This window comes from Danio rerio, chromosome 15 (assembly GCF_052040795.2).
Source record: "Danio rerio strain M-AB ecotype USA chromosome 15, GRCz13ab, whole genome shotgun sequence".
In the NCBI taxonomy this organism is placed as follows: Eukaryota; Metazoa; Chordata; class Actinopteri; order Cypriniformes; family Danionidae; genus Danio; species Danio rerio.
Genome location: NC_141035.1, coordinates 2,479,052 through 2,490,524, shown reverse-complemented (window position 1 = coordinate 2,490,524; position 11,473 = coordinate 2,479,052). Strand labels below are relative to the sequence as shown.

At 38.2% G+C, this 11,473-nt stretch overlaps 1 protein-coding gene across 2 annotated transcripts; it reads left to right on the top strand.

Annotated features, from left to right (window-relative positions):
• Positions 1–721: 721 nt before the first annotated feature.
• Positions 722–9,576, top strand: srprb (SRP receptor subunit beta). Of its 2 annotated transcripts, XR_015508483.1 has the most exons (8): positions 722–897; positions 2,255–2,349; positions 4,698–4,775; positions 4,912–5,030; positions 5,744–6,315; positions 6,783–7,036; positions 8,482–8,536; positions 9,089–9,576. XR_015508483.1 is itself a non-coding variant. In NM_001002572.1 (7 exon segments), coding segments are annotated over 7 exon segments (801 nt in total). In that variant the 5' UTR covers positions 727–755; the 3' UTR covers positions 9,300–9,576.
• The last annotated feature ends 1,897 nt before the right edge of the window (positions 9,577–11,473 follow it).

Below are 11,473 nucleotides of genomic sequence, written 5' to 3'. Positions count from 1 at the left end.
ACGACAGGACGCGTCGGCAGATGCAGATGCTGTTTCTGATGCACATGCGTAGTTCTGTCGGCAAGCGGCGCTAGGGGGCTCACTTCTTTTTTGAATTATTTATTTCAAGCAAAAATATAAAATGTTTATAATACATAAAAAAATGAATAAAGCATTAAGCGACCATTCTTGCACACGTTTGTTCACAAATGTCTATTATTTCTTATAGTTAGCTGTGGAGTCAGAGCAAACGCTACTATGGTGAAGGATAAGCTCTTGTTAATTATTACTGTACGTCACATAAACCCTGCAATCTGATTGGCCAGGTAAAGGAGACGCTCTAATTAATATTCATGAGATACGCCGTCGCCAGAGTAAAGTCTAGATGGGATACAGCTACGAATACACACGTCAAAATATATTTTTTAAATTGACACTGTACAATAATATTGAATATTTTTACATTACTGTGATGGTTGGATTTAGTGATAGCATGTGGGTAGGCGTTAATAAAATTCAATTTAATGGGTAATTCAATAAATAATACGATTAATAATCAGTAAAATTAATGTGTTTACATTACTGTGATGGTTGGGCTTAATGTTTGGATGGGGGTAGACGTTAACACGATACAATTAATGGGTAATTCAATATCTATTTCAGATCATTATCGTTAACATCCGGCTGCAGCTGTATCCCTTCTAGCAACAAGAAGTTAGTACACGTGTCGTTCACTTCCGCTGTCTTCTGCTGTGTTTCCATGTGTAGAGGAAAGCATGGAGGAAAGGGTTGATCTGGATTTAGAGGATTTCTCTTCAGAGCCGTTTTTGGAAACGTTCTTGAAAGAGATCCAGAATGAAGACGCTGTTTTCCTCGTCGGGATATTTGTAGCATTGGCGCTTGTGATTCTCACTATCGGTAAGAGGAAGCAGCTGCTTTACAGTCAGATGGCCGACGTGCTGTTTTGTGTATGTATGATATAACGCAGAAACGTGATGTAAAATATATAATAATTATTATAAATTATTATTTATTATTGTTATTTATTGTTATCATTATTATTATTACTATTTTCACCTGTTTGCAGCATATATGGCTGCACAAGATACGTTATTTTCAGATTTTCAATTTAAAGAAGACACCCACCAAAACAGTCTAAAATATATTTATATTTTCGTAATATTTATAATAACCTATTGATGTTTAATTAAGTGTAACGCTAGGCTTTTATTTACTTTTAATATTTCATTTTAATATAGGAAAGTGGTATGATCACAACACTTCATTACAGTAAAATGTCAAGATATGTGTACAAGTCCCCTTATTTATAAATTTGTATTTAAAAAAAACATAAACAATGCTTTTATTATGATTTTAAAAATGCAGTTTTATTTTAATGGGACATGTACACATATTTTGACATTTTATTGTAATAAGTCTACTGTGAATTATTAAAACTGTTTCAATCAGATTGTTAGTATTACAAAATTTATGGCATTATTTTGTCTGTTATCAGTCAAAAAAAGACAAATAGTATATAAATAAGTGAATTAAAACAAACAAGGAGTACAAACCAAGCACTAGATTTGATCATTTAAAAGTAAGGGACTGAAAATTAGTAAATCTAATAATTTCCACAAATTTTGTAATTCTAACTCTCTGATTGAAACCGTTCAAAGAGGGAATGCCTATTTTAGGAATTAAATGTAAACACACTCATAAATAAATAATTAAAGAATATGATATACATGTGGAATTGGTTTTACAGTGCAATGCTAACAATTAAAACGATTTATTAACAAATAATCTGACTGTATTACACATTACTGTATGTATACAAATCTGTTCAGTGGTGGATGTCAGCATCAAAATGGCATTTCACTAAAATAATCTACTATGAAATGTACTAAACATATTTACAGAGACAGGAGCTTTTGGAAGAATTTATTATATTTAGTTCATGTAGTATTTCTTATGTGACAATTGTTGGAGACTATGAAAAAGAAAAAATGTTGGTCTGTACAAGTGATCTGACGTATTAATCTTTGTTATTTAACAAAAAAAACAACAACAACAAGTAGTTAAAATCATGGTGTTTTGACAGCTTGGTTTAAATACAAAATCTGAAACTTAGTGTTTCTTAACTACATTAATTTCTTGTACCCAACACTATGGACCCTTTTTCATTCTGAAGACTAAAGATTTGCCTAGAGTTTTCATGGTTTGATTTTTTTTTCTTCTTCTTCTTTTTTTTTTTGTAACCCTAAATGTTTAGTTTTCTTTGGGAATTTTTGGGGCTCCAGTAAAGTGAGGAATGCAGTGCTGTTGCTGGGACTGTGTGACTCCGGGAAGACTCTTCTGTTCACTCGAGTGAGTAATTGTGGAGATTCTCTTTACACAGCATAAACGTTTGTACTCTTTCACACTATAAACTCGAGTTTTTGACTAAATCTTTTGAGAAATTGATTCTGTATCAATTCTGGGATCATTTATTTTATTTAAATTTGCACCACTATTTTTTCTTGAATCGATTCTGAGCTTATTTTTTAAAAGCAGATGGCGCTGTATGATTTACAACCGTTTACAAAAACCACTTGAACCTAAAATATACATTAATAAAGGTTTAGGAGAGGTTTAAGTTGTGAATTAGAAGGGTTTTCACAGTGAGCTGTGTTTACCTTTATCTTCTGACAGAGCGCCGTTTGCTGTTAAGAACTAGTTTTAAACATTGTCTGTTGTTATAATTTAGCCTAGAGCGCTGTCTGCTGTAAAAAAAAAAATAGCCTGCTGTTATAAACTATCTTAGAGGTCTGTCTGCTGTATAAAAACTAGCCTAGAGCGCCGTCTGCTGTAAAAAAAAAAAAAAAATTGCCTGCTGTTATAAACTATCCTAGAGTGCTGTCTCCTGTTCTAAACTAGCCTAGAGTGCCGTCTGCTGTTTAAAATTTAGCCTAGAGCGCTGTCTGCTGTAAAAAAAAAAACTTAGCCTGCTGTTATAAACTATCCTAGAGTGCTGTCTGCTGTTTAAAAACTAGCCTAGAGCACAGTCTGTTGTTATAATCTAGCCTAGAGCAGAGTCTGCTGTTATAATCTAGCCTAGAGCACAGTCTGCTGTTATAAACTAGCCTAGAGCGCCGTCTGCTGTAAAAAAAAAAATGCCTGCTGTTATAAACTATCCTAGAGTGCTGTCTCCTGTTCTAAACTAGCCTAGAGTGCCATCTGCTGTTTAAAATTTAGCCTAGAGCGCTGTCTGCTGTAAAAAAAAATTAGCCTGCTGTTATAAACTATCCTAGAGTGCTGTCCGCTGTTTAAAAACTAGCCTAGAGCACAGTCTGTTGTTATAATCTAGCCTAGAGCACAGTCTGCTGTTATAAACTAGCCTAGAGCGCCGTCTGCTGTTCTAAACTATCCTAGAGTGCCGTCTGCTGTTATAATCTAGCCTAGAGCGCCGTCTGCTGTTTAAAAATTAGCCTAGAGCGCCGTCTGCTGTTATAATCTACCCTAGAGCGACATCTGCTGTTTAAAAACTAGCCTAGAGCACCATCTGCTGTTAAACACTAGCCTAGAGCACAGTCTGTTGTTATAATCTAGCCTAGAGCAGAGTCTGCTGTTATAATCTAGCCTAGAGCACAGTCTGCTGTTATAAACTAGCATAGAGCGCCGTCTGCTGTTCTAAACTATCCTAGAGTGCCGTCTGCTGTTTAAAAACTAGCCTAGAGCGCCGTCTGCTGTTAAACTCTAGCCTAGAGCACAGTCTGCTGTTATAAACTAGCATAGAGCGCCGTCTGCTGTTCTAAACTATCCTAGAGTGCCGTCTGCTTTTTAAAAACTAGCTTAGAGCACAGTCTGTTGTTATAATCTAGCCTAGAGCGCCGTCTGCTGTTAAACTCTAGCCTAGAGCACAGTCTGCTGTTAAACACTAGCCTAGGGCGCCGTCTGCTGTTATAAACTATCCTAGAGTGCTGTCTGCTGTTTAAAAACTAGCCTAGAGCACAGTCTGTTGTTATAATCTAGCCTAGAGCGCCGTCTGCTGTTTAAAAACTAGCCTAGAGCGACCTTTGCTGTTAAACACTAGCCTAGAGCACAGTCTGCTGTTAAACAATAGCCTAGGGCGCCGTCTGCTGTTATAAACTATCCTAGAGTGCTGTCTGCTGTTTAAAAACTAGCCTAGAGCACAGTCTGTTGTTATAATCTAGCCTAGAGCGCCGTCTGCTGTTTAAAAACTAGCCTAGAGCGACCTTTGCTGTTAAACACTAGCCTAGAGCACAGTCTGCTGTTATAAACTAGCCTAGAGCACAGTCTGTTGTTTTAATCTAGCCTAGCGCGCCATCTGCTGTTTAAAAACTAGCCTAGAGCGCCATCTGCTGTTAAACACTAGCCTAGGGCACAGTCTGCTGGACAATTTACACTTTTAAGTGAAATATAGGTGTTTTAATAGGGTTTTTAGCAGTGTGGGACACGCATACGACTGTCAACAGCTCAAAAAATGTTTTTTTGGTGTTTCACGACCCTTTAAAAACTAGCCTAGGTTGCCGTTTCATTTAAGAAACTAGCAAATAACATCATTTTTTTTGTTAAAAACTTAGCTCAGAATCGATTCCAATGAGAACAGCGATTCATTTTGCAAATCTCTGAATCAATGCAGATCCATTTGTCAAACATTATTAATCAACACTATAATCATCAGACTGTCATTAAGATGCTGTGTGTTTTTCTAGTTATTACTAGGAAAGTTTGTACGAACTCAGACGTCCATCACAGAGAGCAGTGCCACATACAAGAGCAAAAGTGAGAGAGTAAGTCTGAAATCCCTTCATACACATTAGGAGTGTGTGCAGCTAATGTAACGAGGCACATGAACTTAAATAAATAAGCTTAAATAAACAAGTAATACTGCTATAAGTATAATGGAGCCTTGCTGTTATATTGCAGGGCAGCAGTTGGACCCTTATCGATGTTCCTGGTCATGAAAGTTTAAGAACTCAGATTGTTGAGAAGTACAAGGATGTGGCACGGTAAGATATGATGCCTTCAGGCTGATTTATACTTTTGCATCAAACGCCGGCGTATGCTACGGCGCTGACGCATAGCCCTTCGCCGTGGCCATGGCCGTCGCTGACGTGCACCTCTCAAAAAATGTAACTACACGTCGCAACAACGCGTACCGCAAGCTCTGTGATTGGTCGGCTTGGTAGCGCTGACGAGTCTGGGCGGGACCGAGAGCCGCGCGAATGGCGCAAACCCAATGTAGCGATTGTTTACAAGTGTGGAGTCCCGTGAAGGAGCTCCGGATGGAAAGTTTTGTTTTGTGTTTACCTCATAGTTAAAGTTGTTGCACGTCCGCCGGTTCCTGCCTCAAAATGAGTGAGTTTGAGCCACTTGTACATCCAGGAAGTGTTCAGGAAAAGCAAAAAAGCAGCGAAGAAACTCGACACAGAGGAACATTTACACCTCACTGCCAACTAGCGTTTCGGAAGTGTTAATGCAGACCAGCAGAGACAGCGCGCAGAAGTATAAATGCACAGCCACGCGCGTTGCATGCGCCGTGGGTTACGACGGTCACCTGACGCAGAAGTATAAATCAGGCTTTACTGATTAGTGCCGAACTCATGTCTGCCACTGGGACGTAATCATTAATAAAGTTAAGTGTTCATAGTGAGCTGTTTTCTTTGGGCGAAGCAGTGGCGCAGTAGGTAGTGCTGTCGCCTCACAGCAAGAAGGTCGCTGGTTCGATCCTCGGCTCAGTTGTCGTTTCTGTGTGGAGTTTGCATGTTCTCCCTGCGTTCGCGTGGGTTTCCTCCGGGTGCTCCGGTTTGCCCCACAGTCCAAAGACATGCGGTACAGGTGAATTGGGTAGGCTAAATTGTCCGTAGTGTATGAGTGTGTGTGTGGACGTTTCCCAGGGATAGGTTGAGGCTGGAAGGGCATCTGCGGCATAAAAGCTTGCTGGATAAGTTGGCGGTTCATTCCGCTGTGGCGACCCCGGATTAATAAAGGGACTAAGCTGACAAGAAAATGAATGAATGATATTTTGTCCATATCGCCCAGCACCCTAGGTACTACGGCAAATTTAGCTTATTCAATTCCCATATAGCACATGTCTTTGGACTGTGGGGCAAACCGGAGCACTAGGAGGAAACCCATGCCAACACAGGGAGAACATGCAAACTCCACACAGAAATGCCAACTGACCCAGCTGGGGCAATTCTGTATAGCAATTTCTCCTGGTCAGAAACGCAACAAGACATCAGTTTATTGCTGTTCAGTGTGTTTCACTGATGTATCGCTGATGAGTATTAAGGCTTTCACCGTCTTTGGTTACTGTGCGCTAGGGCAGTGGTTCTCAAAGTGGGGGTCGGGACCCCCTGGGGGGTCGCGTAACAATGACAAGGGGTCGCTTGGTGATTTCCAAAACTCAAATAAGTTTTATTAAACTATTTGAATGACCATATTTTACTCATAACCCACAGAGGTTAATAGTTGTGTTAAATAAACAACAACATACAAATTACACAAAAACAAAATTATTACTATATTATTATTATCTATTATAAACAAATAAAAATCAGTCATTAGCCTTTACTTTTTATATTACAAATTAATAAATGAATATAAAAAATATATATGGTTAATAGACTGTTGCATTTATGTGTTGTCAATGTGCTCATGTTTATACATGCCTATAGTTGTGTCTACAAGGTTTATATTTACAGTGTAACCACCTTGAAAATTGGGGGTCGCGAATCACTGACATTGTTATTTTGGGGGTCTTGGGCTAAAAAGTTTGGGAACCCCTGCGCTAGGGTATCAGATTGTTTTGTTTCAGTAAATGTCAGGCATCATAAAAGTGCCCTTTTTTTCTTGGCTGCCCGAGTGTCTGAAACATTATTGCTGGATTTCACTCTTCTGTTGTGTTGCAGAGCCATCGTGTTCGTGGTGGACAGCAGCATCTTCCAGAAGGATGTCAGAGATGTGGCTGAGTTTCTCTACTCCATCCTCACAGACAGCATCCTGGCCAAAAATGCCCCAACACTGGTGGTGGCCTGCAACAAACAAGGTTAATAATAAAATGCTCTCAACAGCAGAGTTTCCCAACCCAGTTCCTGGAAACACACCAACAGTACATAATTTCAATCTCTTCCTAATCAAACACGCCTGAATCAACTCAGCAGAACATTAGAAGAGACTCCAAAACCTGAATAGGTCAGATAGGAGAGACATCCAAAATATGTGCTGTTGGTGTGCCTCCAGGAACAGGGTTGGGAAACACTGATCTACACTGCACTAAATATGCTTTTCGTACTTACTTTTTGTCCAAATATCTAAATTCTTGAATTTAAAAAGCATTTTCTAGACGAGTCAAAAATATTGTTTTGTTTTCAGAAATAATAAGTCAAAATTAAGTGCGTTTCTCCTTAAAAGCAACCCTAATAACCTAATAAAAAGTGAAATAATCTTGTTTTCGTTTTGAAGGAAGATTACGCCGTTGGCTGGTTATTTTGCTCGTGTTAATGAAAAACTCACTTGAGGTTATTTCTGAAAATACCGCTTGATTTAGGAATTGTTAGAAACAAGACGAAAACTCTAAAGCTGTGTTCACACCAGACGCGGTACGCGCGGATAAATCACGCTATTCAAACCCCGCTTCAATCGCGTGTCAAATTCACTTCAAAACAGATGCGGATTCGCGTGATGGGCAGGGCTTCTGTCTGCCCGAAGACTCTAGCTTCATAGCTAAATGGCTAACATGGATTTTATGAAGAAAATAACAGTGTTTATGTGCTTTATGGAGACTAAAAAACAGGGTCGATACGTTTAGGGTCGTGTCTGAGTCCACTACATCCTTTCAGAGGTGCATCCAGCTCTGTGAGCTCATAAACTCCTCCAGAAACTGAACCTGGATCACGGAGGCTTTTAGCTGTGCTTCTGACTGAGCCAAGCCCAGTTTGATGACTTGTTGTCGGTGTCGCCTGGAGGATTTCCTCTGGGACACCATCAACAGGTTCTACGTCACAATAACGCCCCCACAAGAGCAAGCTTCTGATTGGTTAACGCGGCGCGAATGTCTGTTGAAGTTCAGATTTTTGAACTCGAGAGATTCGCGCGAAACGTTTGTTAAGCACGTCAAACGCACAAAACGCTCAATTCGCCTCCCGCGTATCTCGCTATTCACGCCGCGCCATTTGCGCAATTCGCGTAATTCGCTCCGCGCCATTTACGCCGCAGGATGTCTATTCGCACGTTTGCATTGACTTAACATGTAAATCACTGGCGCTTGACGCGCGTTCTGCGTCTGGTGTGAATGCAGCATTAGAAAAGCATTTGTTTTATTCCATTCCTAGATGCTTTTAAAATTGAGTGAATCTTGATGAGAAATGGACATCCATGCAGATGTTTGATTTTTGACTTTTATTTGAACAAACCAAATGAAAGCTGTTTTTCACATGTAAATAGAGGGATTTCTCATTTCAGGATTGCATTGTCCTTTTCTTCTTCTTGCAGATATCACGATGGCCAAATCTGCCAAATTAATTCAGCAGCAGCTAGAGAAGGAGTTGTGAGTATCTGCTTGTTTCTTTCTCACTAATAAAAGTTCCCATATTATCTTAATATCGTCAATTCAGTTTCAGAACCTGTCTGCATACATTTACATGATTTTAAGATCCACTCTATTTTAGACCATGTAGAAATTGACAGGTGGTAATTATGTGTGTAACTTGCCTTTATTCATTTACTGGATGATTTGTTTATGGGCAAAACAAAGACCATGCAGGTCAGGTAGTTTAAACGGTAGGCTACAAATAATTAATTGGTCATTAATTAATTAATTAATTATTCATAATCGAAAATCGAATCGTGACTTTAGAATCGAAAATGTAATCGAATCGAGGATTTGGAGCATCGTGACACCCTTAATGAACAAGATGGCCACATCTGAAGCACATGTTAGAGAAAGTGTGAGGTTTCTCAGACTCGGATGAGAAAGACTCTACTAGAAGTTCAGTGTTAAGCTGATTTGACAATCTACATTGCAAAAGCACTGCAGAAATAAAGATGAACTGAATTAAATGTGGATGTTTTGCTGTTTTTCTTTGCCTCTGCTGGACAGGAACACACTGAGACTGACCCGCTCGGCAGCGCTCTCCTCTCAGGACGGGGCGGTCGGGGGCTCGGTGTACTTAGGGAAGAAAGGCAAAGATTTCGAGTTCTCTCAGTTGGCCAATCGGGTGGAGTTCATCGAGTGCAAAGCCAGAGGAAGCAAAACCGAGGATGGAGATGCTGACATTGATGCTCTGGAGAAGTGCCTAGCCAAACTCTGAAGATCACACAGCTGGAGTTATTCAGTAACTCAATTCAACTTTTCTTGTTGTTGTCTCTGGATTTCACTCATCATTGCTGTATCAGTGTACATCATGTCCGGATACTGTAGATGCAGCACACAAATCAAACTGAATCAGTGTATAATGCACCCCCCAGGCACCTGTTTGCTTTTTCCTTCTCACTCCAGGGTTTTATTAAAGTTTAAGCTGGAGTCAGGTCAACGTTTACCTTTTATTTTATTTCGCTGTCAATTATATTAAAGATGGATTATCTTGATTTCATGGTGGCCGAGTCTTCAATTTATACATTAACTTGATTAACTATTTTGATTCAAGGCAATTTGTTGCGTCTTCAGAACTACTGATGCCGAATAAATCCTTAGTAAATGTTCCGAAGCTGTAAGCAGTGCTTCAAAAACATGTAGTGGCTTGTGTCCGGCTTTACGGCACCAAAACTGTTGTGAGATTCTAAGACGAGCCAAAAAATTAGGGAGAACTTTCGGGTATCTTCAAAGCAGAATCCTTTAAGAATCCTTTCACAGACATTGACACATGTAGGTGGGGACAGTCTAAACAAAGCATGCAAATGAAGTGTTGTTGTCGGCAGGGTGAATTGCCTTTCCAGTCCCGATCTCATCAGCATATAAGTACCTATTTTAGCATGAAAACAATGTGCAAATGATGTTCTAGAGAGCCGTCTGACCAGTTGACTGGCTTGACTGTTTGTTAGACAATGTCACGGCTGTGCTGTGAAACTGACAATTTGCATTACTTTACGACAGTCAGGGTTCAGGAAAGCAAGAGGTCTGTCACACCCTAAAAACCAAAGAGTATAACTTTTCAGTTAAATATAGATTATTGCTAATTTGGAATTGGGCTATTTAAATTTATATTCCCATACTTGGAACTATTGAATTGGTTTAACCTAATTTTCTAAGTATGCACACAGTTTATTTACACTGTAAAAAGTGATTAGTTACTTAAAGAGTGTAAACCAATTAACTTTAAAGCAACAAGTTGACCGTTGACTTGATAATAATTTGTGTAATAATGTAACCCATTTTGAACTTGGAACTGTTTTGTACACACTTTGCAAAAAGAAAGAAAATGAATTACTTTTTCCAATACACCTTTATTTTACACACACATATATATATATATATATATATATATATATATATATATATATATATATATATATATATATATATACACATACATACATATAAATACATTATATATATATATATATATATATATATATATATATATATATATATATATATATATATAAAAATGTATGTATATATTTGTATATATATATATGTGTGTGTGTGTATATAAATGTATGTGTGTGTGTGTGTGTGTGTGTGTGTGTATATATATATATATATATATATATATATATATATATATATATATATATATATATATTTATTTATTTATTTTTTTTTTTTGGCTTTTCTGTATCTAGCAAAATATCGTACAGTAAAATAAATCTGCACTTCTAACTTCAAGTTCTAAGTTCTGTGTGTCGTTTATTAAGTCTGAGCTTTATATGTTTTCTATTGGATTCAGCTCAGGTGATTGGCTGGGCCATTCTACAGCTTGATTTTCTTTCTCTGAAAGCATCTGAGAGTCTCCTTGGCTGTGTTTTGGATCATTGTCTTGCTGAAATGTCCACCCTGGTTTCATCTTCATCCTCCTGCTAATGTAGATGTTGGACTGAAGCAGCTGATATTCATTTACACTGAGGCAGGGCAGAGCGATGCTGAAGAACTACTGAGAGATTTCAGCTGCTGTCTGGGCTTTCACTGCTAAACTACACCTCACTTTCTTCATGTGTTCAAAACTTTACCCCTCTGTCATTTAATTTTATAACACATAACTAGGCCCACACGGAGTCTGTGCGTGCAGATTTTTAGCCCCTCATTGATTCTGTTTATTTACTTGAGTAAATGTGTGTAAATGTATATTTATTCAGTTTTTTAATTAATTTTCAGTAATATTATTGACATGAATTTGTTAATATAATTTATTCACAATACAGTTTGTCTATTATATGAGAGACTTCCTTTGTTTACCAAATAAAGATATAATATAATTGGATTTGCATTGTAAACATTAAATACAAGTTTAATAGTTTATTTCATATATTAAGGTTTTAGTTATGA